Consider the following 27,776-nt stretch of genomic DNA (forward strand, 5'->3'; position numbering starts at 1 on the left):
CAGGCACTACAATAGGAACAAACCGAGGTAAACCGATCTGTCGAACTATTTAACAGCAAGAGACCACGACTTTAACGAAACAGTTAATTTATTCCAGAAACCTAGAACACGATTCATATCTTCGCGCATGTGCACACTCACACGTATATACGGCAAGATTGTACCGAACGTAAACTCCATACAAGCGACAAATACTACATATACTACTACTACCGTATAGATTCTTATGAGAGTGGTTACGTTGCATGCATTTTGACTTGAACTGCGTGTAACCACTGTAGTAATCACAAGCTAACAGGATTAACAGAAAGAACAGAAAGAACCGAGGAGCCAACTGTTTATTCTCGACGTAGTACGAAGACTGGACTCCTTAAAATGAACGTAAAGGGAGTTAGAAAATTTGGTGGTGAGAGCAAGGTGCGTCGCATAAGGCTCGTAAAGCGGTTATTAGAGAAGTTTAAAAGTCGCGGAACACCTGTTGAGCAGCGAAGAGAGGTTCAGAGGCGAGAGACGTTCGAAAGGTCATGCACATGCTGTGCAAGGAATCGCATCGATGATTGCCGATCGATATCACGGAAAACACCTCGAACGATACTCTCATTTCTAAAACACCATCGCCGCTTCCCATTTACTTCGATTTATGGAATTTGGAGGAATTTGGCTATCGAACGGCACGTTCGTAGAACCTTTCTATCGTTTTTCCTACTTCGACTCGATCCGTCTGATCTTTGATGTACCAAAGGGTTGGAAATAAAAGCGGAGAAACGACGTGAATAGAAATTCAGGTCGGCCTCGAGCGAAATGGAAGAAGCGGCTGCCGATGTTTACGAGCCATGGGAGAAGCTGGACGAGCTTTTTGGCGTCGTAACGATCGTATGGGATTTCTCTGTAGACCCTTTAGGCAGCTGCTACCGCTTCGGTATTCATCTTTCGGGGATGAAATCGGAACACCCTGAGGATCCGTTCGAGAAGCGGCCAAATGTTTCCTCCTGACTTGCGTGGGCCAGCAAGAAAAAGGAGGGCGACGCCATATGGCACCTAAATGTGGTATCGAAGCGCTAATGCTCTAACGAACCACAATACTAAATCTGGAAGACTGGAAGTAAGCGAGTGACGATGTAATCCTCGGCACGAGCTGACTGAATCGTGACTAGGTAAATATGGTATCGGTTTCAAAGAGATGCTATCGATACCAGGCGTTGTAATTAGAAACTTGAAATGGATTTTACAAGCTACTGTGTCGTACGTACATTTCGTAGATGTAAAATTTATCAGATTATATTAAATTGTTCGACAAACGAAAGGGAGTCAGATCGAATCATTCGATAAACTAACGTGTAATCTGTCACGCGACGCGCGACACGCTGTATAAATTGTCTGAAATATGTATACCTGTTCGTTTCTATCCTTCCAATTATATTTATTTCTATAAATCATACACGATGGACAAAGGCTATGGAAATGTATTGGATGTGATAACATTTTGCGGTAATACACCGCTGAAAACGATCATTACGAAGAATTTTATCGCATCCACCGAACAAACAAAAGCGTCATTTTATAGGCTCGATAAATAAACATGTTGTGTGTATGACGCTATAACGAAATCTATAATTTTTTACGTAATCGATGAAAATGCTACCGTAATCCAAATATAAAAATAAGTTATTTAGAATTGATAGAAACATTGTTAAAAACAAATATGGAAATGGATACCCTACTAGCCGATAATATTTACAGAGCGAGAGCAACACAAGGAACGATATTCCATCTGTTTTCATCGGTATATTTACATTACGATCGTCGATCCTTGATCCCATTGCTTGTATAAAACACATTACCATAAAAATCAACGTCTAAAGTTTAAACGACAGAAATCTTTGTGCTTGCTTTCGTACTGCGAAATAAGTTGCGAAATAAAAGTCGCGAAATCAACTAGTCTATCCTTAGATCCTCCGACCAGAAACGCTTTCGCGAGGATTTTGTGGACGCTTTGGCGCAAATAAGTAGGTATCGTAGTCGATGAGGGACATCGATGACAAGGAAGGCAAAGAAGAAAAATAAGACTGGAGACTTACCCTGACAGGAGCACGGAAGAGCGGAGCGGCGACAGCGTGTGGATTAGCATGATGGTGAGCGTGGTTGTGGTGGCCATGGTGATGGTGTCTGGTGTCAGGACCACCTCCTGCAGCCGCTTGTTCGGCCTGGACCGACATCGCCGCGCGGGCTTGTCGTTCCCGCTCCCGAAGCCGGTCCCGGTCCACGCTGCAAGTCAAATATTCCTTTCGATTAGTTCTCCGTCGACGTTTCAGGATAATCGACGGATTATCGTTTTCGATTCGACTTTACTGTCGCTTACGAATCATCCATCGATATCACCGATACGTTATTTCGAATTGATTGTAGGGTTATTTGCACAATGTCGAGGTACTTTAATGTACACGTTGGAATATAAATCGGAATATAAATTGAAATAAAAATATAAATCAATATAAATCGAACGCTTTCGAGTATTTTTATTTTCCAGTTTCTCAACTATAAACGTTACTTGTTAAATATAACGTAAAATATTACATAGAGTAAAGTTCAGATTAGTTAGAATTCTCTATTAAATGCAACGACTAATAAATTATACTTATGGTTAACAATGTATATCCGTGTCGATATACAGTTACCACGGGTTACGAGACATTTAATTCATCCAAGACAGACACGAATGTGTTGTAATTATACATAATGTAAATGATATTTGATAACCGTATATATTATAAGGAAAACTAAAAATTATGCCGTTCCGAAAACCCTATAACAAACTGATTTTAAAGCTCGCGTTTAAAGATGATTTATGACCGAGCGTGTGCGTATTTACAGGCTGTTTTTATAGCAACGAAAAGACAGATCGAGGGTATTTAACTAGAAAATAAGAAGATCGATATAGGAGACACAAATGGACTTCTTCGGCGAACTAATGCAGATACAAGACGCGCTAGAACTGGCGTGGGTCGCGTTGCGTGTCGATGTTCGATATCCGTGACATTGGCTGAGCAAACGTTCTATTTTAAGTGCGTCTTTTTAAAGAAAATTCTGTCGCGCTTCTTGCCACTGTCGACCGCGGATATTATCGGCGGAGCGATCGATCGATTCGTCGCGCGAGCGATCACCGCGGCGAGAATCGTCCGTCCTGCGACCGGAAATCGGCAGAGTGCCGGTGTTTCATCGCACGTGTGACACGTTGTCGAGAGTAACTCCCACGTTTTAAAAGAATACCGACAACGATGAAAGAAACTAGGCAAACAGAGACAGAAGAGATTCGTGACGAGCCATAGAGGGAGCAGCTGCAGCTGGCGCAAACACCTGTTTAGTCGCGTTTCCGGCGACGACGACGTCGGCAATTGCGTACGAACGAACCAAGCTCCAACATGGCTCGCGAATTATCGATTCTGTCAGGATCGCCACCAACTGCCGCCAACCGATGGAAAGCTTTTTTCCTGTTGCTTCTTATCTTCCACCGCGAAATCGAATTACGCGTTACATTAAAGAAACCCATCGTTGAGAATCGTCGATCGAACAATGAAAACTGGGTCAACGAATCGCTTTTCAATCCCGATTCGATCCGCCGTCCAACCAACCAACGTATTTCCATACGATGGAAACCGGCACGCTCGCAAAGAATTACTAATTTCCGTCCAGCGGATATCGATCCGCGCTGCTAATCCTAGCCGCCGCGTTCATTAACGAACACGGTGCGGCTCGTCGGTGCGGTGATTGTTGTCGATTTTTCGCGGCTACCGGAAATATCGAGGGGACCGGACAAAACGCTGCAGGAAGATCGCTTCGGGTGGATAGCGCGAGATCGGTGCAAAATTCACAGGAGCTGGGACGAGTCGCGACGTCGAATTCACGGTTCGGGATTCGGTCAATGGAGTCTGGGGCCATTGGCCGACGAGTCGGCGACGGGACAGATATTACCGGCGGCGTAGCATCTCGTCTCGTTCCTCCACGCGCCTGTATCTCTCCCCCATTACGAGTCCAAATACCACTGATTCCCTGGTTGCTAAAATTCATTCCCTTCCTTTTCCCCTCTGCCGATATCTCCGCCAGCCAGGCTTAGGACACGTTGCTCTCGCGATTGCTAAAATTCTCCGATAAAACGACCATGCACGCCGCTATAACGACCACCAAAATCCGATACGAATATCCGTGCGCGTATCGCGCGCGTATTGCTATAACGTTCAACGTATACAGAAGACGATAGAAATGCGAGACATAGCGACGAAGTAGAGTCATCGGAATCGGCCGAGAGTCAACATCTTCAAATTCAATGTTGAACTTTGCACAGAGTAATCAGGCTTATTGTATATTACGAGGCATCATTAATCTTCGATATGAGATGGAACGCGAAAATATTCTGTGCTTCGTGTTCAGCGAGAAGACATATATTGTTAGCAAATCGAGAGTCTTGTTGCTACTATCGGCAGCTATGTATTCGAAAGGTACGATTATTGTGGAACAACATATCGACGTCTGATTTGTTGCAAGATCACGAAATGATTCAGGGTAAATTTCACTTCGATTTACACGCGCAAAATCTTCCAATCGCGGATGAAATAAACAATTTCGATTAAACGATCGAGCAGCGATAAACGATAACAGCTGCTGCGAAAGGATATTATAATCTTCATGATACTCAATTTCCGGCCATTGAAGATATCAGTATAAATCAAAGTCGAAAAAATAAGTCAGCGCAGAGATCCAGGTTAATTAATGAAAACTGAATTTCTCTTTTCCATCGTAATTTAGTACTCTGTTCTACGAACCTACCGTATCGGTACGCGTATAATTTTACCTATTCGTTTCTTAGAAACTGTAACCTAACGGTGTAAGGAAATAATAATAATAATAATAAATTTCCTAATCGTAGTTGTAATCTTTCTAACGATTCTGCTTTATCTCGAGTTTCTACCTTCTCCTCTGCCAATAGCTTTGGCTGGAAGATTTCGTATCTGTATGGAACACGTTCAAAGCTGTAGCGATTTTCAAGTGTCGAGAACTGTTAGTAGAGTTTCGACGAGCATTCGCTCATCTTCCGCGCTATAGTTTGCGTTCGAGTAAAATTGGGGCAGTTCCGCCAGGCTGCAAGTGTTCAAACCCTCGACGATCTCTTCTTTTTCACGCCCACCCATCCGGCAACCATTTACACGACTCTATCGTTAAGAGATTTTGGAAGACGATTGCAACGAGGAGGGGAAGCCAGCCATTTTATCGAGTGTTCGACAGGTCACAAAGCCGACAATGTTCATCGTGCAAACGAAGCCTGCGCGCTTTCATGATTAACGCCTCGGTAAATGGAAATGGGATACGCCACCCTCCAGGATTCATGTTCGCTCGGCTGAATTTCCGCCGGTCGGACAATTTTCCAAATTTTCCATCGGCAATTCGACACGATCGTTCTCGTCGGTCGGCGACGTCCATCGACGTCATCGAGTGTCACGACAAATCATTTCGGTCCCGCCAGATTGATCGGCGACTCGATGGTGTCCGACCGTTTTACGAATTAAATAACGTTGCGTGCAGGAAAGAAAATAACGACTTAACCGGTTAACGACTGAAAGAAAACGGCTCTGATCAATATCGAATCGTACCGGGTTAGTGCATAAACTCTGTCCGCATCTTTATTCATATATAGTGGCTGCAAGATGTATTTACATATCACAGTGTATTTGTTATAACGCGTACATGAATAATTAATTAGATCCAATTATATTAAATCTCGTATCATTAGGTGGTATAGTATCTTCGCACGGCTATAAAAATTCAATGCTGTGTAAATGAACTGCCACCTGCAATACAATTATATTACCGTAATTCTATATGAATTTTTCGTTTTTATAAACGAACCGCTTTGGACGGATAAAAAATTCAGAAAAGGAGAGATTGAAAGATGCGGCGTCGATACGATAGGATCGTGAATTTTTTAAAAATCGAGCAGCAGCACATCCTTTTTCCAACGGTACGATCAAATATCTGCCAACGAGTTTTCCAAACGAATCACTTAGCGGCGGATCGATCCGTCCCGGGGCGGAATATCACCTCCGGAGATAATTAACTCGCGTTAATCGCGGTCCGTTAGAAATGGTAACGAAGAAAAGACGATTTAAGAGAGCTCTCGCATTTTCTGCGATTCGCGATGAACAAACGGGAAGAAGGAAGTCGGCTAATCGACACAGAGTAAAGCCAATAAATCCAATTCTTTTTTTCTCGATCGTTCCGCTATTTCCTTCGCGTATCGTAATTACTCGTGGACCGATCGAAGCGATTAATCGATTCGTTGTTGATACTTTTCATCAACGATAATTATATTCTTCGGGTAAAAATAGCCTTACTTCAAACACGTAACAGATGTCTGTTATCTAACAGAAAATATTGTTAGAAATATCAATTGTTGGTTCCTGTCAAGCAAAAACCTCACTTGTTATTAATTTCTCCTAATTTCATGACTTTTCTCGTTGGTCTATAAGCAAATATTCGCTTGATGTTCGATTCTCAGGCAATAAAATGATAAGTTCGACCGTAAGTTCATTTATCGCGAGAAGATGACGGCAAATAACGGTAAATTCTAAGATAAACTTAGAAGACAACGATCGTAGAACAATCGTCATTTTTCCGTACGTTTCAATTTGCCAAGTTGAACGAATGTCGGTTGAATGGTTGAACGGCTTAGTTGTCTCATAAAGACGTAAATAAATTTCTAACGAATTTTTTAAAAACTCTTCAAACTATTAACCCTTTACCGACAGATTTGCGAAACGCAACCACGAAAATGGGAAATCGGCCGAGAATATTTATCGAAAAGCAGAGGGTCAGAAATCGACCCACAGAGAACGCAATCGGATATCGAATGGCCGTGCAAGTGTGTATTTTTAATTAAAAAATCGTACATTCACGTCGGTAACGATGACGAATATGAACTGTAAATGGAAAACGTTTCCCAGTTCGTTTCGCGAGAGAGCGCGGCTGGGTTGCTCCTCTCTCTCTCTCTCTCTCATCCCTCTCTTCCTCTCTCGTTAATCAACTGGAAATTCCAACGGCCAGTCCCGGAATAAACATTTCGTGGCGTATATTTGCGAGTCTGCACGATAACGAGGCGTCATCCGATTTCCCGCGTTCCGCAAGGCACGAACACGGAGACCGTCGCGTCAGGTAGCGATCGATCTACGTCAGCGCAGCGGTACTCGAGCAACCGGTGACGTGCTAACATGCACCATCGTACATAGTGTGCTCTATTCTCGCGCAAATATCTCGGAAACCGAGCACGTCGATGTTTAAATTCGTACCTGCGCGTCTACGTTCCGCGTTATTTCGGATATCAACGTCTTATAAATTCCATTAAGCGTACGATTATCTTTCCTATTGATTCACCAAAATTGGCTGAATGAACTGGTTTTCGATTACCTGACCGCGTTGCTGCAGCGATCGTTCTATAGGTTTCGTAGTTCGCTAAAGGTTTCGTGGCCAAAATGATATTCTAGGAAACACGTTCGAAGCTTCCTAAGTTTCGATGGTTCAAAATTCTTGAAAAGCCATCTCTTCCATGAAACTCGTTAACCCCTCGCTCGTAATATCGAGCCACATTTCCGCTACTACACGTTACAGTTTCGATTTAACAAGGATTTTCTCACTTGTCGATAACCGAGAAACCATTCAAGATGGAAAGGGTTGACTGGCAAAGACCGTCGAGAAAAATTAACGCTATCGCGAATGGAACATCGCGTCGATACGCTTGTCCTCGTTTTTGAAATTAATGAAGAGTCGAACAAACGCGATTAAACGTTTCATTATTATCCGATATCGAAGGGAGAGTAGAAAAGTTGGTCTTTGACGCAGTGTTTAATTAGCCCTCTCGGTAACGTCGGTTACACCTACGTGACGCACTTTAGTTGCTTTCTACAGCCCGAGCGTCACACATACGTGACGCATTCTAAAACCTACTCGGATCGTCGATACTATACTTTTCTATTACTATATGCGCAAAAATATACGTCTCGTATTACGTAACGCGTTGACAATTTGAAACTCGGCCTGACAACGGCGACGTCTTCCTTAGACCGCGATAGCGAAAGGGTTGACGTGTACTTGCGACGACATTCCAACGAAAAGGTTACCGTTAAAACAACATTCGCGCGAGATGAAATCTCATCCGTGACAACTTCCTAAGAGCGGAAAGCATCTGCACGCGACCATGTAGAACTTTCTGGTGGAAACGGGCGGTGAGATTTCATCGCTCGGTTCCACCTTCTTTTTTGGCGCGAAACGTAACGCTGCCTGCCGCTACTCTGTTGAGTGGTGAACGCACGTCGTGCTCTTTAGAAGTCCGTCGGTGTACGCGAGCGCCCGTAACGCGAAGCGCAAACTAGCACGCGAAAGAGTAACGCAGTACACGCGCTCGCGCTCGCGTTCGCGTTCGTCCGGCTGCGCGTGCACGCACACACCGAGTCCGCTACCGCCGTTGCACGCACGTGGCCGTACGTGTGGCGAATTAGATTCGAGCTTAGTTAGCTACACCGGCGATAAACGACCGAGACAGCGAAAGTATCCGCACCGGGGATAGGATGGGAACGACGAACAACCAGCGACGAAGAGCGTACGCTCGCGAGGGAAATAGATGTGTACGAGAGTACGGAGAGGATCGACAACAGATAAAGACCGATGAACGCGTACAAGAGCGAGACGAATCGAAAGCGCGAACCGCAGAGGAGTGGCAAGGGGAATCCCTGAGTTGTCGCGTTTATTTTGAGCCGACGAAGGCTAAATGCCGGATTGCGCGGCCGCAAATTCCCAACGATTCGACTGCTTTTCTCTCTCTCTCTCTCTCTCTCTCTTGTCCTCTGTCTTTTCTTTTTTCCGTGTATCTCGTAATCACCCTCGCTATCTTCATTTTTTCTTCGCACGAAGCCACGCGACGTTAATTACTAATTTTGCCAGCTTAACCGTAGCCGAATACGCGACAGAAATCGATTCGCGAACGTCGACTGGGAAAATTCCATTTCCGTACAAGGAAATATACCGCGAATCAGCGACAGAAATCAATCGGCGATCAACTCCGTCGTGTTTACGATTTCGTTTGGAAAGATTTAATCGTTCGAGACAAATGATGAAAACTTGTTGTATCGGCTGGCAAAAGTATTTGAATATGCATGTAACGAACGATGTGTATTCGTCGTAGGAATCTTTCAGCTACGTATATATCGCACGTGTCGGTTGTTTACGAACTTATTTATTGCAATACCTATTTAATAGAAAATTAATGTACAACACAGCATCTTGAGCATATAATAGGCGTCGAAGCCGATTCCAAAATAACAGGGCTTGTTAATATAACGAACCAACGACTGTTTAAATACATTTACAATCTCTGCGAAATACGTATTTCTGCCGAATGTCTCGCAATTTTTATGTACATTTCCAGACTTTACAGTCGTAATGGTCCAGTCTCGTAACGGTGCTAATGAAATTTCAAAATGTTTAGCGCGCGATATATTGGTAAAAGCTGTTCGAATATTTTCGTGAACCTGTGTATATTTGTCGCCGAATTGAAAACACGTCTCTGACAATGAAAGGAGGGGACGTCGCGGAGAGACGTTTCTCGTCTTTCCTCGACCGTCACGTCGTCGCAAAATCATTTCTTCCCGTTGAATTGCAATCGGCAAACCCAATGACTCGGTTCCATTGACACTGACACACTGACATCGTTTCGCGGTACGACAACCTTCGAAAGCCGCGTTTCGTTCTACGCTCGTGCGCTAATCTCCTTGAACGAATTGAACGGCGCCTCTTGAACCGCAACACGCCTTCTCAACGCCATGCACTCTCGGCCGTTATTCCGATCAATTTTCAACCATCTCGAACGCGTTATCTCTCGTTCCTCGTTTGGCCGCTGCAAGCTCACACGCAAACGAATATAATATTTTCGACTATCGTTTCGGCAAACGTTCGCATAAACAAACGCTCCGAGGAAACACCAGTTCCGCGAATCGCCCGGCTTGAATTATTAATCGCGCGATAGATACGATCGATCGATCGCGGTTACGTCAATCTTCTAGAAAATATACATCTTGCGAATGTCACATGGCGCCCGATCGAACATTAACGTCGAAACGCTCGCGAATTATATTACCTGGAATCTCGAGGATATCGGCTAAACAACGACCTTTCGGTTCGATTTATGGAATGGCAGTTGTATGTTAATAACGAGGCTCGATAAGACTTCAAATTTAGATTTCCACGCGTTCCAACATCGTCGGTTTGGCGGGACAACGATGGAACAGACGGAGAAAAATATATTTTCCAGGAAATCGGTCTCGAATAGGAAGTTCAAAATACTCGAGCATTTAACGACGCATAAATTATTTTCTTGCGCGATTTGGCTAATGTTTTACGGATTTTTAGCACCTCTAATAAAATGTTCGCGTATATTCGTACCCTTTGCTATTAAAATCCCATGACATTGTGACTGAACACTTTTATGGGACAATTACGACGCTCCTAGTACGTATATCCTAGTAAATGCGCTACCGCTCATAACTATTCGAACGACTTGAAAAGTCGATGGATATTGCATGAATAATTGAAATTTAAGCCGCGTGTAGTTTCAAAACACTGTCCATTGTTCCAATAAAGTAGCTATCACGTGCGTTAACAATAACAAGAAACGGTTGCTTAGCTTTCATCGTAGAAACGAAATAGATCATAAGAGGTGCGTTGTTCGAACTCGCTTTAACAACCAATTTTTTGGACATTGTATAAAATTGAAGACCTTCTAAACGTGTCGTTGTTCCAACAAACCGACAATGATTACAGAATACAGTATATCGACTCAGTCATGAATAAATTTAAATACAGACGCAGTACTTACGCCGCTTTCTGAAAAAGTCATCCATTGTTTTACCCTTCGTTATTCACTCGTGAGACAAGTCTGGTATTGCGAAAATTCTGGCAAAACGGTGGTCGACGAGTAAAAAAAGTTTGGAAATTAGTCCGGACGAGCGGACAGTCGGCCGATTAATAGCACGTAACTCGGTCAAAGTTCAAGAACGGTCGGGGCTCATCTTCGCCTCGAATTTTCTTTCGTTCCTGGCATTGAACAGAACTGACGGTAATGTCAAGTCCAGGCGCTCGGAAAGCTGAAGTCGCCGGACAGAGAAGCTACGTCTTAACCATTGTCGATAACCATTACATAATGGTCGCTCAATAGCATCGTCCGTTAAACAAAGATGCGAGAAAATATCCGCTCTGTATCGTTGGGATAGAGATTGTCATTCTCGAGCGATAATAAAATAGTAATTGACAGCAAAGAATGTCCATCGCAATTGGAAATATTTTAAATAAAGTTATTTCATCGAACGCCTGTATCGATCACTTAAGAGAATGTTTCGCAGTTTCATGGAATTTTTACCAACTTCGATGACAAAAAGAAACAAGCTCGTTGCACGTGTACAGTACTTACGTTAAACGTTGAAGTAAATAGCTTAACAATTAACGCAATTCTGAACGGTTAAGCAGTTACGATAAAAGATTACTAATCTTGGATCGACCTTCAAGACGAACGATACATATATAAGCATTTGAAATGTAGATTATGATTCTAAAGTGCCGATTGGGTATAGCCGCGCTGGTTAACACGTGTGAACCTGATAATTTGCATAATATACTTTGCGGTGTAGCTTAAGTAATAATCGATTAATATAAAAAATTAAGTGTCGGAAAGGTAACGGAGCAACGAAAATATCCGATATTACACGCTTACTATTCGCATTTCTCGGAATAAGAAATTACCATCTCGAAACGTCGATATTCCAATATTTTATCGTCGTTATCGTTGATTAAGTCTGCTATCAGAAATTATCGCGCCTCTAATCTCGCCGCGAAATATGTCGCTACATTCCGACTTCCTTTATGTGTTTTTTTCGCTTCGCGGTTATTTTGAACAGCCGAGGAGGAATCGGGCGACAAACGCTGCGGTCTTGAAAACCCAGTTTCTATGAAATTCTAGAACATTGCTATTCGATAACGACGTTCTACCGTAGCGTCGTATCAAAGTTTCTCCTTCTGTGTGTGCGATTTCGGGACACGAAATATTATCTATTCATTCGTCTGACAACTACGCCGAGTTGTCCTGAATGTACGAATCCAATATACATATCTACCGATAATACCTCTATCGTTGCATTGTGTACGCAATGGGCGTTGATAAAGAATATAATGGGCAAACCTTCGCAATATATTCGATATTTATGCAACTATGGACGATTATTAACGGCTGATTAATCACCGTACAAATCATCGTCGCTGATCGTCGAAATACGAAGATACGTGGTAAGAATGAAAGCATTACGAGGAGAAATACTCTTTTTAACCAAACTGATGAAAGCGGCGTGACAAAAGAGCAACAGATACATTTTCTCTTTATCGTTAGCTGAGATCTAGCATTTGTTCATTGTTCAAGACACGTTTGTGGCTTGCTGAAATTTTTCACCTTTGCGATTACGTGCCCATCTTCTATACTACGAATGGAGGTTTTTGAATGAAACGAAAAAATCAAACAAAATGATAAACTTCAATCTCGGAATGGTAGATAGAGCCATTTATCTACGGAAAGTAGTGCTAATCGTTGATAAGAAATACTACTCGATCGATGAGAGAATCAAATGGATGTTTTTGCACGAATTAAAAGAATATACGACAAGGGACAAAAATATCGTAGAAAGATACAGTTTTATCTTTGCGAAAAATTGCCATCGAACAGGAATAGGAAATTTTACGACTTTGTTTATTCGAATATTTTTTAACGAATATACAATACGTCAAAAAATATATTTCGATTTCCCGACATGTAGTTGCCGCGCAAGATAAGCTCTACTATAGATGCGATAAACCAATTGCCAACGACATCTTCCTCCAAATATTCTAAGTTTCGAAGTACCAAAAACTTTATTCGATCTTTAAAATCACTTTCGTGTATACAGGCTTCGCAAAATTTTAAGCGTCTCGTACATCATTTTCTACGCGTTATGTTCTCTTTCGGTTCATTAGGGCGCTTTTTACTCCGTCGCGTGATTATCAATTTGCAAACGATCGAAATCCAACACCGACGAATCTCTAAACGTACTAAACGTTTATCAGCAATCGCACGGACGATCCGTGCGGTCCAGTGGACCGGCGATAATTTCGCGGAAATCGAGATCGCGGTCGAGACGCTTGATCCGCAAACAGAGCACGCGTGTACTCCACCGCTGCGACGCAGAACGACCGATGTTTTCGACACGAGATGATGTTTCTCGGACCAGTGGACGGCCATTTTTAAAAGGAAACCAAGGCTCTTTGGTAGCAGCGTTCTCTGTCACTTACGTAATACCAAGTTAGCGCGCGCCGAGTCGAAAGAGCGAGGGAAGAGAAGCACGAGAGTGGAACGGTGGAATAGAACGAGAGACCATCCCGTCGAAGAAGGACGTCGAATCGTGACAAAGTTTCTCAACGATGAACCGTAAAATTTTGCCACTCCACTCCCCGCTACTTCTAGTCGTTCCCTATAACCTGGCTTAGTTGGCGACGTCATCGATCAACGGCAAAAATGCAGGAATAGAGGAATCTGCCGTGTAGCTCGATAAAGATAAGGAAGTCGCGATAGGGAAATCCATGACGTATATAACCGCTAGTGAAGTAAAAAACGATAACGCCGATTCATCGTCACCGAGTCGGGGATTTATATTATTTCCGCGCTTTGTACACGCGTTCTGTACACAGAACGTGGCAATTTTTGTCTTCTCATTCTTCCTTCTCCTCCTCTTCTTCTCTGATTAAATTAAACAAAACGAGTAAATGAATCGAGGTTGGTAACGCGATCAGCCAGTTCGATCAGCCGACGACGCGTCCTCGAGGCTACGAACGATCAATCGCGCATAACTTTGGAATCGAAGGTAGATTCAACGATACGGAGGTTTCGTACGGTGCGATACTTGGCGTTATTCCGGTAGCTTGGTAAGTAGGTCTTATAGGTAAGAGAGAACATGAATCATACCTTGGCACGGGCACGTTCTAAAACTGAAATGACGCGTTACCGTTGTTATCCTGCGTGGATCCAGGGTAAATACGTGGAATAGATACCGAAGACCGTTGCGTATCGACGTAAACAACGAGACGACCCGACCAGCACGCGATGTCAGTGACGACGAAACTAAGAAGGTAACGTGCCGTTTGAATGCGAAAGAACAAAAATATGGCGGCACGTGGTATGATGAAATCGCGATATCTCCGCGTCCGAGCGCTCTTGAAACATGGCTGCCAACAAACGTTTTCACGCGCGACCGTCCGTCGATAATTTTCTGGAATCTACACGAATACTGGCACGGAGGATCGACTGCCTCGATGACCGTGCATGGTACGTTAACGACGCGCTCGTGCCTCCGGTATTTATATCGCGCGAAATCTAGTTTCGTCCGGTGTCGCCGGTCGAAAGTAAACAGACCACCATCTCCAACCTTCTCAACCAAATTTCCTGTTAATCCGGAGAGACGTTTCGAATCCCGTCGACAACAATTTCCCCGCTATTGAACCGATACACGCGCCTCTAACCCGTCTAAATTTTCCCCACGTGTGCCGCGCGCGCTTCTGTCACGAAACACACCAGCTGGTCACGAAAGTCGTGTCATACTTTCTCCAAAAGTGCTATCGGAAAACTAGGATGTACGGTGAGGAGAAAAAACTTGGGGCAACACGCGATCGAACGCCGGCGTAGCGCCGACTGCGTTCCACAGCGCGGATATCGTGACGGGTTAATCATTCGTCTTCTTTTTCTTTTCCGCTTCACCGTGAAAAACGTCCATCCCACGCGCAATCTATCGCAGCACCGCGGCCACAGTACGTACAATTTAATTTATCGTTCGCACGAGAGCAAACGGAACGAAACACGATCGTGTCGCACTTACTGGGGGGGGGGGGGTGTGTTTTATTTACTCACCGTGAGTTCAAGAAAGGACCAACTGCCGGCTAATCGCGGTATCCAAAAATAATCCTAACAAAATTGACTCGTCGTTAGAACTGCGATCACCGGAATCACTAGAAATACCGAGAATCGTGCGCGAGGAAACGGCTCGATATCCCGCCAGTGACGACGAGATGCTTACGCGAAAAAACACTCTCATTCTTTCGCCGAACGCTCAAACGATTCCTCGAGCGAAGCGTCGATCGGCATTTCCAGAAGCACGAGAGAGGAGCGGCTAATCCAGAAGCGCGCGCTCCCGCTCGTACAACACACTGTGCAACAACCCACCAAGATAAACGCACCAACACTCTCCTAGGTCAACACCTTTTTCCATTCGACCGACGTGAAGAGAAACCGAATCGCGAACGATGTCAATCGCGAGAACGAATCGAAGAAACGGCGAACAACGCGAGAACGTAGTGCACTGATTACGAGGACGAGTCCCCTTCGCGCGGTAATATTCTTTATTTACTTGCACTCGTCGGCCGGACGCGGCACGCGGTTCGTTTTCTTCGAAATTCGAATAAAGGTCGCGACACTCGTAATTTGTTTACATGACGCGATTAGAGGTCGAACGTTACGCGGCGACGGCAACGTGACGGCAATGACGACGATGACGAAGGCGATTACGAAGACGACTACTACGACGAGGACGACGACGGCGACGACGGCGGCGGCAGCGGCGGCGGCGGCGGCTACGTCCGAGAGGTACACGACAATACACGAAACGGCGACGACGTAGCGCGAGTGTGCACGAGACGATCGTCGACGAGAAACTGGCACCTTCCGGTCGAGACGAGGAGAGGGAGAGCAGAAGGAGAGAGATAGCCAGAGATACACACGTACACGAGAGAGCACGTACACCGTGACGTACGTGTATGTGTGTGTGTGTGTGCGCGCACGGTTGTACCGAGAGAGCGGGAACGAGAGAGAACGAGGAAGAGCGAGAGAGGAAGAAGGGAAATCGCGACACTAGCGACCATGGGGGCGATTCTCCTGCACACGCTCTTTTGCCGCAAAAGCTCGCGCACTACGAGCACGAGAGAAAAAAAAAGTACGCACAGATCTACTGTGTACGAACCTCCCCTCCCGTCTGCCTCCTCTACACCCACGGCAAGCCGTCGTCATCTTCTCGCTCCAACGATTCTTTCTCTTTTTTTCGACCCGTTCTTCCTCGCTGTTCCTCTCCTGCGCGATCTATGTACGCGTGTGTGCGTCCGTGTGATCATCTATGTGTGTACGTTGCACGTATATGCGCGTCTATACCCGTTACGTGTTTAATACTCGGTGTGCGTGTACACGCGAGAGACGGAAAGAGAACGAGCCGAACAGAGATGAGGAAGGGTTGACGCGCGTGTGCGCGACAGAGAGGGAAGCAGAGAAGCAAGGAGCGCAGAGCGAAACACTGGAGTGGGAGATTATCAAAATGGCCGCGCGCGCAACTTACTCCACCTCCTCTACTCCTCCACCACCGCCGCCTATTCCTACGCTTCTATTCCTCCTCTTCGGTCGACCGACACGCCGCGCCGCCTCGCGCGGAAACCGCCAGGCGCTTCGCCGCACGATATAATAGCAATGGATTACCGTGACACTCGTAACGCTACTGAAGCTTCTTACTGTTTGCGAACGTCGTTGACAATACGCACAAAGCGCTGGCGGGAACTTGGCGACGAACGCGTGCAACGATTTATTTCTTCCTTTTTTTTTTCCTTTCTTTTTTTTTTAAAGCCCATGAAATACCCGTCGTTGTACTGTCTTCTATCGTCTTTGATTCACTGCCGCGACGATTACGCGTCGAGTCGTCGTACGTCGAAAAGTTCTGCCTCTAAAACGGAAGATCGTTACATCGTACACGCGTCATGTTTGACGTTCTGAAAAAAAAAAAAAAAAAATCCTACGCCCGAACGTGCAAATCTCTTCAGTGGTATTAACTCGTGCGGATGCGATCATAATTTAAAGTTTACCCGCGGCCGAGCAACGATTCACGAGACTGGCCAAGGTATGTACGTATCGCGTTTAAATCTCTTTGACATTCGAAACAGGCGTTCCCACACATTTGACTAATTTTCGAACAAAGGGCGTTACAACGGGCGACCCCGGCTACGGGGGTGAACTCGTGCCAAGCCGGTTTTCGGAGGAAATTGGCATATTAATTTCCGATAGGTTTTACGGCACAAAAGCCACGCGTATGGAAAGCAGCGAACTGAACCTTTATGAGAATTTTTATCGGCTCGTTTCGAAATCCCTTTTACACGCCCGTATGCCACACACGTTCCCCACAGCACACGCCCATCTGGCTTCCGTCGTTTAAAATAATATCGCGAAACGGTGGGATTTTAAATTTAATTTAATCAGCCCCGATGACCGCTTCCGCCCCCGCGACACCCTCGATTGCGTGTAAATAGTGCAATAACCGCGGTCGCCTCCGTACGGAGTAATTAACGAGAGAAGTCTGCGAGCCAGTTGGGACAGTCGAGGAATCTGGGTTATCGTGGAATCGCATCGGCCGAATTAACTCGTTGTCGGCGTTCCTCAAGTTCCGACTACCAGGTCAGACCATAGCCATCAGAAACTGGCGTCTGTCAATCACGCCGCTAAATTGCCGTATCGGGGCGTAATCCCAGTCGGTTCCGCGACTCAGCTTCGACAAGCGTCGCTGACAATCGGAACGCTCCACTCGATCCACTGGTTGGCTACACTGACCTACGACACGATCGACCACGTTGTTTTTCAAACGGACGGGGATACTACAGCACCGCGCTTCAACCAGAAAAAGATGAAAAAGAAAAAGAATACGGGGAGACGTGTTTGTTTTTCCCCCGACTCATCGACTCTCTATATATCCCTTTTCTCTCCTTTCTTTCGTCTTCCGACTACTCGACGGATCTACTCGGTTTATACCGTCGACTTTTCTTTTTTTATACACGTCCGCTCCATCACTGGGCGGCTGAGGCGACGTTACAATTTCGAAGACGATGAAACAACTGGTAATCAAGAGACAGAGAGGGGAAGAAAGAGAGAGCAGGGGATAAAAAAAAAATTCGGTCAGTCAGCGGACAGAGTATCCGAAAACGGAGATCGTGGAACGCGTCTCTTTGGATTGCACGAGGCCGCCGCGTCTCGGAAGTCCGTGAAATTCGAGCGAATGCAACGCGGCGGGCGGTCGTCGCGGATGTCAGCGAAATCATGGTTCTCCAGAAAACGCAACCACGCGAGACGATCGTGCTCGTCGTTGACGATTTCGCGGAAATCAAGCTCCCGGAATAAACGTAGTAACTCCGTGGAAAACGAAAGATAATGTCTCTACTATGCGTGTATACGTGCGATTTACCGTGAGTATATAGCGTATACACGCGTCTCAATCGTTTTGACTGAGAGAGAACGTTTCATTGGAATAGATGGAATAAATGGAATACCGAGAACGCGACGTTCGATAGAGAAGAGGTTGGACCGTGTCGAAAATAGAAATACCGACAGGCGGTCGTCGCGCTTTTTAAGAAATCGCTTCTCTTTTTCTCCTCGCTTTCGCCACGATCGAACCAGCGTCGTTCAACATTTCTCCCGTCGTCGTAGTATTTCTTTTCGGCGTTCTACGCTCGGCTAAGAGATACGTGGTAATAATAGTCGTCGAAGCCTAGATGTTAGTCAGTGGATTATTTTTATCGTCGGCTCGCTGACGGGACGATTCGCGTTTTCTTTCTCCGGCTTGCGAGCCTCGATGTTTCTTGGACGATCGCGGCGCACCGACCGACCGACCTTGAATTCAGCCAGTTAATTCGACGAAGCGTGTTCGATGCGCTGGAACAACCATTCGACGCGCCAATCTGTTCGATACGCCATTTATCTATGTTCCGTTCACCCCTCCGAGCCCTTACGAACAGCCTCGCGAGAAACAAACACTCTCGAAAACTTTTCGAAAACAACTGGAGGATATTTTAATCCGGCATAGATGACACGAAAACGTTGATACTTTGAGGCTGGCGCCTCTCCGCCCGCGTTTTATAATTAGACCTCGAGGGTGTAGTTCGCTCGACGTTACCTCGTAAGCCGGCCCAATACCACGAAAGGGTCGAACGAGAGGCTCAGAGGAGCGCGATTCGCGCGAAAGAACGCCGATAATAAGACGAGGAATAGAAGGCAGCAGCGGTGTAATTGCCTTAAACTTGTCCAATTATTTTACACGAGATAACCGAGGAGATTTTCGCGCAGCTCGAATGCACAGCGGCATTTTACCGATTCGACGTCGACCAGGGAACAGGAGCACCGCGCGAGGTTGCGTTCCATTGGCCCAGATAACACAGCGAGTCTCCTCTTCTCGGCCTCTTGTTTCTTAAAACTCCGCCAGTTCTCATTTCTACGGACCCGCGAAGAGACATCGCGCGCGTCTTCCACTCTAACGGCAAGAATCTAGCTGAAAATCACTTCCTGTCGCTCTGCTCGCTCCAACGAACTAACTCTTGCGTCAATGGCGTTAAACCGAAAGCAAAGAAGAGAAAAAGAGAGAGGGACGGTATAATCTGCGATTATACTTGAGTACATCAGCGAACGATACGGACGGAAGATTTCGCGGCACGCGAAATACGCGCGCTATCGACCCCGGAGACGGGAGGACTGCAGACGAGGAGTGGCTTTCGACGATACCGCATTGGCAACTCTCAAAGGAGGGAGACACCGCTTTGATGAAATTCAGGGAACAGCGTTCACGGTTCAAAGGAAAACCGTAGGGTAATGTCAGGTAATAACTAACGCGAACCAAGGTAGCCCGTGAGAACCGGGGGCGGAGGTGGCACACGGCAAAGGGAACCACCAGCAGGTTCTCCTCTCTTCTTTTCCTTTTTCACGTCAGCCCATTTCCTGTCTGCCGCCATCATTTTCGGCGAGGATATAGAATCTCTCGATGACCTACTACTCCATAGCGGGCGCGCTTGTCTGTCCTTCTTCTGCCTTTTTCAGCCGAGCAGTGGAAAAGGACGGCCGAAGGTAACGCGAACGGAAGAGATCTCGGTGTTCGCGTGCGAAGTCGATATTCAGCGAGGAAGGGGCATGAAATCCCGTGCAACGGAACGAAACGTGCGTTATCGAATGAACGGTCACCGATTACTCCACGCTGACTCACGATGTACTCGACCGGTCGAAACCGAAAGGCGACTGACTACCGTTCACCGCTCCGATTTTTTTTTCTTTTTTCCAAGACCAAGAAATCGTCGATCGTGTCACTCCCGTGAAACTCTCTTCGATTTCCCCCCCGATAATAGCGGAACGAATAGCGACGTACTATATTATCCATATCAGAATTACCGAACCGATGTTGAACAGTAAACAACTTTCACTTTGTTAACTGTAAACTCGTATCGGCGACGAAAAAAGGAAAAATCGTCTGTCTGGTGACGAACACGAGTCGCGAAATTATACAAGGTGCGCGTTAAACGTAGTACCATCCGCTAGGGGTTGATCCTACGTACGAAGATAAAGTGAAAAACGTGGAGTAAAATTTTAACGCCTCGATTTCGGGGAGATAGAGTTTAAACGTGCTGTAATCGAGGATTGTGCATCGGTATACGCGTACTTTTGACGAACCTTTTTTAATTTCCTCGAAAACCAAACGTTGTACGAAAGAAATTTCTTCTATATTTTCGTCTTATTACTCTCATTCTGTCGATGATTCGAAAACGTAACGTCGCGTGAAAAACTCTTCGACGCGTTCTTGCACGTTCGCCATCTAGACGACTGTATCGCGTTACGCGGAACATTCTCTACAGCGATGAGATGGTTTATCGGTAGCGATGAATCGACGATTCCATGCGCGAAGAGAGACTCTCTGTTTCCTCGATTACATCTAGACAATGTTCAGCCGTATTTGCACAGGTGCATCGTGCACACCGATCACCATCTTTCCGCGGGACGCGAGCTATTTTAGACGTCGAGCATTCATTAACAAATTCTTGACATTCTCCAGCACGGAACAGAGAGACAATCGAGACCCATTTCCTTGAACTTTCTTTCAAGCGCGATTAGCGTTGCAGCTAGTGTCACAACGTCCCAGACAACGGGATCGTCTGACTCGGCGTTTTTACATCGCGATTACGTAACACGCGCGAACATTCCGTGTGTTCGACCACGCGCGACCGTCTCGTGTTCTCGACTAGTCGGGGATCGATGATAACTCGCGAAGAAACGTCGTTGAATTCGTCGACCAGCGAAAACACGATACGGTCGGACCTCGACGACTCGAACCTGTACAACTCGTAAATATCTATAAGACCGCGATTTTGTTCATTCACTTCCGTTTCGCAGTGAAAATCTCTATAAATCGAAGCATAAACTTACTTTATCTTGAATTATTTGCCACGTGTCTTCGTGTATTACGTTACCTCGAGAACTCGAATCCAAAGAAGCCTAACCTCTATAAGTCGTAGTTTGATTACCGTTGCTTCAACAAGCAACGTGTATGTATGCGTATCTATACTTTATAACGAAAGGTCGTATCTCAACCTACACCCACTATACGTTTCTAACCTTTACACTACACGCGCGTGTCCTTCACACCAGAGCTATACCTAAACTCTCATTCATTATTACAAATAAATGATCGATCTGTAAAAATGAAATTTAATTTTCCCCGAGCTGTTACAATTATAAAAGCATCAGTCTCCTATTCGATTATAAATATTATAAAAGCAACGTCTGTTTCGGTCATTCTCGTACGTTAAACCTTCGTTGCTCGACTAACACGAGAGAGTTGAGAGAAAATCTCCGTAATTCGAAGAAGCTGGTCCCTTGAGATCACCGAATTTACCGAGGCTCGACTACACCATACAAAGCAAACTTATTAGTTTTACAAACGGAGGTAAGAATTACCGCGCGAGGACACGCGAGCCAAACACTCGTCCGTTTCTAACGAACGCCACGAAAACATTAGGAATCACACGTAGCCTCGACGTACGAGTCACCCCGCAGTAACCGCAACTTTCAAACATTACGTACTTACATAGTTAGCTATATCGTTAGCATTAGAGATTCCTCTGTTTGGTTATTTACGGACACTCGGTATTATCGCGCGCGTTATCGGCGCACGCACGCGCGTAACGACGCCTCGCTCGCATATTTATAACGGCGCGTAACGTGTTATCGACTGGATATCATTTTCGAGGCACGAGTTGTTGCAAGGAGCTTCGTTTTATACTTAAGTGTACTCGTTGCGCTCACACGTGCCACGCGAACACCGTTCCACGCAGTTGCCCCTGTGTACTCTGGCTACTTAACGAGCGATCGGCACTCGAGAAATCGACGCTGTTACCTCTTGGTGATTTTTCACGCGGATTATCGTCCAAGCAGCCGGGCACCGGGCCAATTTTCAGCCAGTGTGCCATCGGTTCGAGACGATTTAAGCACGTTCGACGTCAGGAATTCGGCAACGACCACTATAGAACCGCGTGACGAGAAGTGCAAGCGAACTGTATGCCTAGACAGTGAGACGCGAGCCGAGGATGAAATTAGTGGAAGAAAGCGTCGCCGAGCTGGCTTAACGGCGGTGATCGTCTTGCGATCTGTTTGCCGAGTCGACGATTTGCCAAGTGGAGTACGTGCGATTACAATGCCTGACGTCTCTCTGCTCGCAAAGATAATCCGTCGAAGCCATGACTAATCTCGGTAGAAAAATCCGGATAAACATGACCCTTCGCTGCGATTAACGTCTTGAAAACTTAATTTACGAAACGGAACGAACGTTTTCAACAAAGTAATATAGCCTGACCGGCCGAGACAGTCCCTTTCTGATCGTCGACGAACGACCCTTACTTCGCAGTTAAAGCGAACAACAAGGTGTAAGGGGGTTTACAAGTCTAAAGTTGAGTCAGGGCCGGGTAATACCAGCGTTGGACCGACGCTACGTTGCGTGGTTCGCATTGTAGAAACGCACCCACACAACGCCTAAATGCACCCGTGTGTGAGTGTATTTCTACAACGCAGGCCACGCAACGTAACGTCGATCGAGAACGCTCGTGTAACTTCGGCTTGAGGGTTCGACAGGGACGCGTGTAACAAGCGTTGGACGAAAACCATGGTGAAAATTTAGGCGTCTGTAAGTTGCTAAAATTCAGCGACACGAGGAAGGGAAGAGGAAAAGAGAAAATTTTACGATCCTCGGAACGAGGAGATCGCGACTAAACGGACAGAGATAAAGAATTATCTAATTGCTCGGTCGAAGGCAATTAAGGCAACCGCTATTAACCGTTCGGATTGAGTGTCTCGTTGAAAGTATCGTTAACAGCGAGGAGGAAACAGGTTTCCATGTGGGCGATCGGTCGGCGCGAGCATCGTGTATTTTTCGCGGCGTGCGTTCCCTATACGGTCAACCGACGCTAGGATAGGTCCTAAACCGTTTTACTACTCGTTTTTACTCAACCCGTATCTTCTCCTACTTCGAGCCGATCGAGAAAACTCAAGTAGCCGCGATAAGTTTCGTACGGCCAAACTGTTGCGCCTGTAGAACGCTCCATTTCCGCCTACATCTTCCCTTCTGTTTCCCTTTCGATTGCTATTCCGCCATCCTAGGCGTTTCCTTATTCCCATTAGACTGCCTCTACGAGGCTATATCGTTGACGACCACGAATCGAATAGTTACGGACGTGGGACGGGGGGATCGTTGGCAAAATTCCCTAACGGCGGGAAATATCGAATAAACGGTGGGGAACAACGCGACCAGAACGAAAAGATGGGAGGAAAAATTCGTGAACAGAAACGACGATTCTATCGCGGTCGAACTCGAGGTCCCGGCACAGCGTAGGCCTGCTGCTCTTTTCTTCCATCGTTTTAGTCACAAACTCTCGGCTACGCTCGTGTGGAAACGAATGGAAAGGTCGAGTGTAGTGTATCGATTACCGGGCAAATATTCGACCGCGTGCTACCGACGATTATACCAGGTGTTTGCCAACATTATAAAAACGAAGGTCGCTCGAGTCGCTACCCTTTCTGGACGTTCAATGGCCACGAGGAGCGTTAGCTGAGCGCAAAGTGAAAAGATCGAAACAGGTAAATCTCGGCGAAAGCAATCTCTGAATAACGAGGCGTTTAAGCGGACCGTCGCTGCAGCTGGAAAATTCTTTTCGACACGAGGGCGCGCGAACCAATTAACGAATCTCGAGTACTCGATGCGCGACGACGAAACGTAGGATCGAGAGTTACGATCTTGAAAAGAGACCACCCAATTTCGACCAACTGAGCCGGCTATGAAAGACATCGTTCAACTAGACGACAGCTTTCTACCTGGTCCCGGTGCAGCCGGCCAACAACCCACAAGCCGGTCAGTCTCCGTGAATCATCGCGAAAGCTAAAACGAACAGCATCGGGGGCCAGTGTACCGGCCAGCCCTTCCGAAAAATTTCGCCACGATACGATCTCGCTGCTTTCAATGGACCAACGCAACGGCCGGACGTTAACCTTCCCTTCATTTTGGGTTGCTTCTTACTTTCCACGTCCCTTCGTCCCACCTCCTCGCTCTCTATCCCCCGTCCTTTTGGCCTCCTGTCCGCCTGTCTTGTAACGTAATATCGCCAAGTGCAAGCAGAACGAGTTCATACAATTGCCTTTTGGCGTTCTTCCCCGCCGATGCGAAATTATGTAGAGACGCACGCGTGCACGGTGATTTTGCGCCGATCTTTGCCTCGCTTTTTTCCTCTCTCTCTCTCTCTCTCTCTCTCTCTCTCTCTGTCTCTCTCATACTCGCTCTCTGTCTCCTATGTATAAGTATTATGCTATACTGCCAGTTACACGTTTTCGACTATCTCGTAGCGTATACGAGCTGACAAGTTTCCAGCGAACGCGCGTCTCTTCTTCTCTCTTACATGGAGGAGGGAAAAAGTGGGATCTTGGTTTCAAGCGAGTCGTGGCACAACTGTAATTATACCCGTTAATCTTCTAATTATATTCTCCGACATGTCGCTACGTTCTACGCTTCTACGTGTGTACACTACCGTTCGCAAGTAAGAGAGAACACACTTTGATCAGTAACATACTGACAGCGACAGATACGCCGAGTTTACTAAAGCGTAGAAATAAATGACAAATTAGTAATTATACGCGTGACTTGCTACATTTTCTATACAATTATCGTAAATCTAAGGTGTCTTCCGACATGTATTTGCTATTGACCACGTACGTTTATCGTCCTCTCGCGCGTTTAAAAAACGTCGATAACAAAATGTTAGTTACGTAGACTCTTGTCAATTAAATTAAACCAAGGCTATTAGATTATAACGTTTGTCGGTTATTAGGCGTTAAAACGCTGCATCTTAGCCACCGAAGTTACAGAAGAGACGTAGAATAGTCGAAAATGAACTTGTCGTATTTTTCTCGTACGATCTTCCATTAGCATTCTGGCGAGGGATAAACAAGTGGCCGAACACGTTCCAACGCTAATGCACGAGAGTTGACGGGCGCCTGCAGCAGGCAACGACTTATCCTATCCATCGAACGAGCACACGCGAGCGGATTCTGTTGCACGGATAAGAATTTAATTACGACATCATAAAATAATTGTTCGGTACGCGGGCGAACGGCAATTACGTACAGCCGGTAAGTACAGGCAAACGATAATTACGGTCGTTCGGCGTCCACGAAAACGTAAGACACGCGGAACCGAAACACGGTGACCTTCGACTTCTACCGCTATGATACACATAGGTCTGCACGGATCGCGTGACAGAGGGAATTACAACGTCGGGATGCTTAAAATTCGACGCTCTCGCGGTTAATTTTCACTTACGAGGAAATCGAGCGGCGCCATCTCCGTGGAAGATGGTGGAAGCGTCTCCAACCTCCAACACCATGTAAATTGCCAACGATCGAATTAGCCCGGCGAGCAAAGCAAACCGCTCGTTTACGAGCATCGACGGCAGCTGCGGACCGACTCGCGATCAATTTCCTGGGAAAAGTACCGCTGCTGTTCTGCAGCTACCGCGCAAAGATTGCAGGATCGAAACGAGCGATTAAGTCGATGACTTTGCTCGCCACGGAGAGCAACAATGTTCCACGGATAATCGGAAATCAGTCCTTGTTGAAGCACGGTCGACGTTTACCTCGTAGAAGATGCCCGACGAGCAGAAAAACGCGGTGTAAGTATAAAAATGAAAATCGTAAGCCTTTACCCGACGATCACGATAATCGATCCCGATTAACAAGGCAAAAGCAAGAAGAGCCGAACGAGATCATCGGGGATTTTGCTCGATCGCGGAAGCAGCGAAAATTTTCTCACTCCCATCGAGCGCATCCGTTGGACAATTGATGGTATTCGCTTGGATATCTGAATGGGTTGATTAAATAGAATAAACGTATCGTAAATACAAACGGCAGTTCCTGCGACCATTCAACAATTTCATCCATTGATACGCCGAACGGTTTAATGAGAGTAATTGTAGTTCGATTTTGATAAACGTAATAAATGATAGGTATGTAGGTACAACAAGATACGCGAATAAAAAAGAAAGCTACAAAAGGTAAAATACGAAACTCTACGTTTCATGCTTTGTATTTCAATTCTATTTAATATCTCGACGATGCTCTTATTTTAGCAAATAAGAAGAGTTTGTAACGTTTAAAGGAGATGTTTATCGTAACATTAAAGAGAGTGATCGTTCGTAACAATCGGAATTTCTTCGTATTTCTTTCGAGACTGTGGTGTTTTTTAACGTTAAAAAAATACGATCGAATCGGAGATGACTGAGAAGACCGAGTAGGGTTAATACGATGTATCGGAAGAGTCGTACTAACGGTGTGCGAACGATCGACACTGTCGGGCTTCTCCGAGTTGTTTCTCGTTGTTCCTCGTATAAATCCAGTCAGCGACAATCGGGAGAAAAGATTCAGTCGTGATACGATACATCCGTTTTCGATCGGAATTTTCTCGCCATCTCCGTTAACATAAATATCGTCGCCGAAGGGAACGAAGCGAACCAATTTACAATTACGAAACAAGACGTCGGACGAGCAAATTCTCAACGATGAAAATTCAACTTTCACGGAAATCTATGTTCTTTTTTGAAACGCAGGAACGATCGTTCGCGGCAAAGCAAATACGTTTGATCGTCGCATGAACGACGCTGTTATCGAGACAAAGGGAAAACATGATTCGATAAACATTTCCTCGTCTCCCTTTTTCGCGTCCATCTGTCCTGGCACAGGGACACGCGCGTGACACGCGAAAAATAAGCATCCGCGAATGGAAAAGCGATACGAGCACGTTTTCCCTTCTTTTTTTACCATTTCTCTTTTTCCATCGCCTCTTTTTCGTATCCTTCGAACGGGACACACGCTGATAGAACGCGGCGAACACGTCGCGTCAGCTGAACCATCCCCCAAGTATCAATCGTAGTTCGAATTAAACAGCCGATCCAATTAAAACATTATGCATCGCATCGCACGAAACGGCTACGGTACAAAAGGATAACGAGACTTGTCACATCGCAGGCCTCTTTCCAAAGTCGGAGAGAAAAATCCGACGGGATGGGGCAAAAAGGAAAATCTGGTTGAAGAGCGCCTCTCCTAGCTTTATCACGAACCATAGTACCTAGAACCTCGTCGAGCCGGTCAAAGGAATCGACAGGCGATCATGTCAAACAATTATCCGAGTTTTTAGTTTCAAAGGCGCTCGATTGAAAATTGATCTAACTTTTATTTGTAAGCGTAAACCTATTCCACGAACTAAGATGCAATTATTTAAATCGTTTGAATATATTAAAGTTCA

The 27,776-nt window shown here is 45.8% G+C and overlaps 1 protein-coding gene across 13 annotated transcripts in view; it reads right to left on the reverse strand.

Annotated features, from left to right (window-relative positions):
* Positions 1-27,776, reverse strand: part of LOC122574641 (AF4/FMR2 family member lilli) — a 166,933-nt gene that overhangs the window by 101,827 nt on the left and 37,330 nt on the right. For 10 of the 13 annotated variants that reach the window (XM_043742511.1, XM_043742481.1, XM_043742471.1 and 7 more), the window contains one exon: positions 2,079-2,265. In XM_043742511.1, the coding sequence (XP_043598446.1) occupies positions 2,079-2,265 (187 nt within the window). Of the gene's footprint in view, positions 1-2,078; positions 2,266-10,912; positions 13,948-14,074; positions 14,896-15,013; positions 16,032-27,776 lie in introns of those variants that run through there. The other 3 variants (XM_043742527.1, XM_043742537.1, XM_043742547.1) reach the window with 3 other exon arrangements.

This window comes from Bombus pyrosoma, linkage group LG2, assembly GCF_014825855.1.
Source record: "Bombus pyrosoma isolate SC7728 linkage group LG2, ASM1482585v1, whole genome shotgun sequence".
NCBI classification, from domain to species: Eukaryota; Metazoa; Arthropoda; class Insecta; order Hymenoptera; family Apidae; genus Bombus; species Bombus pyrosoma.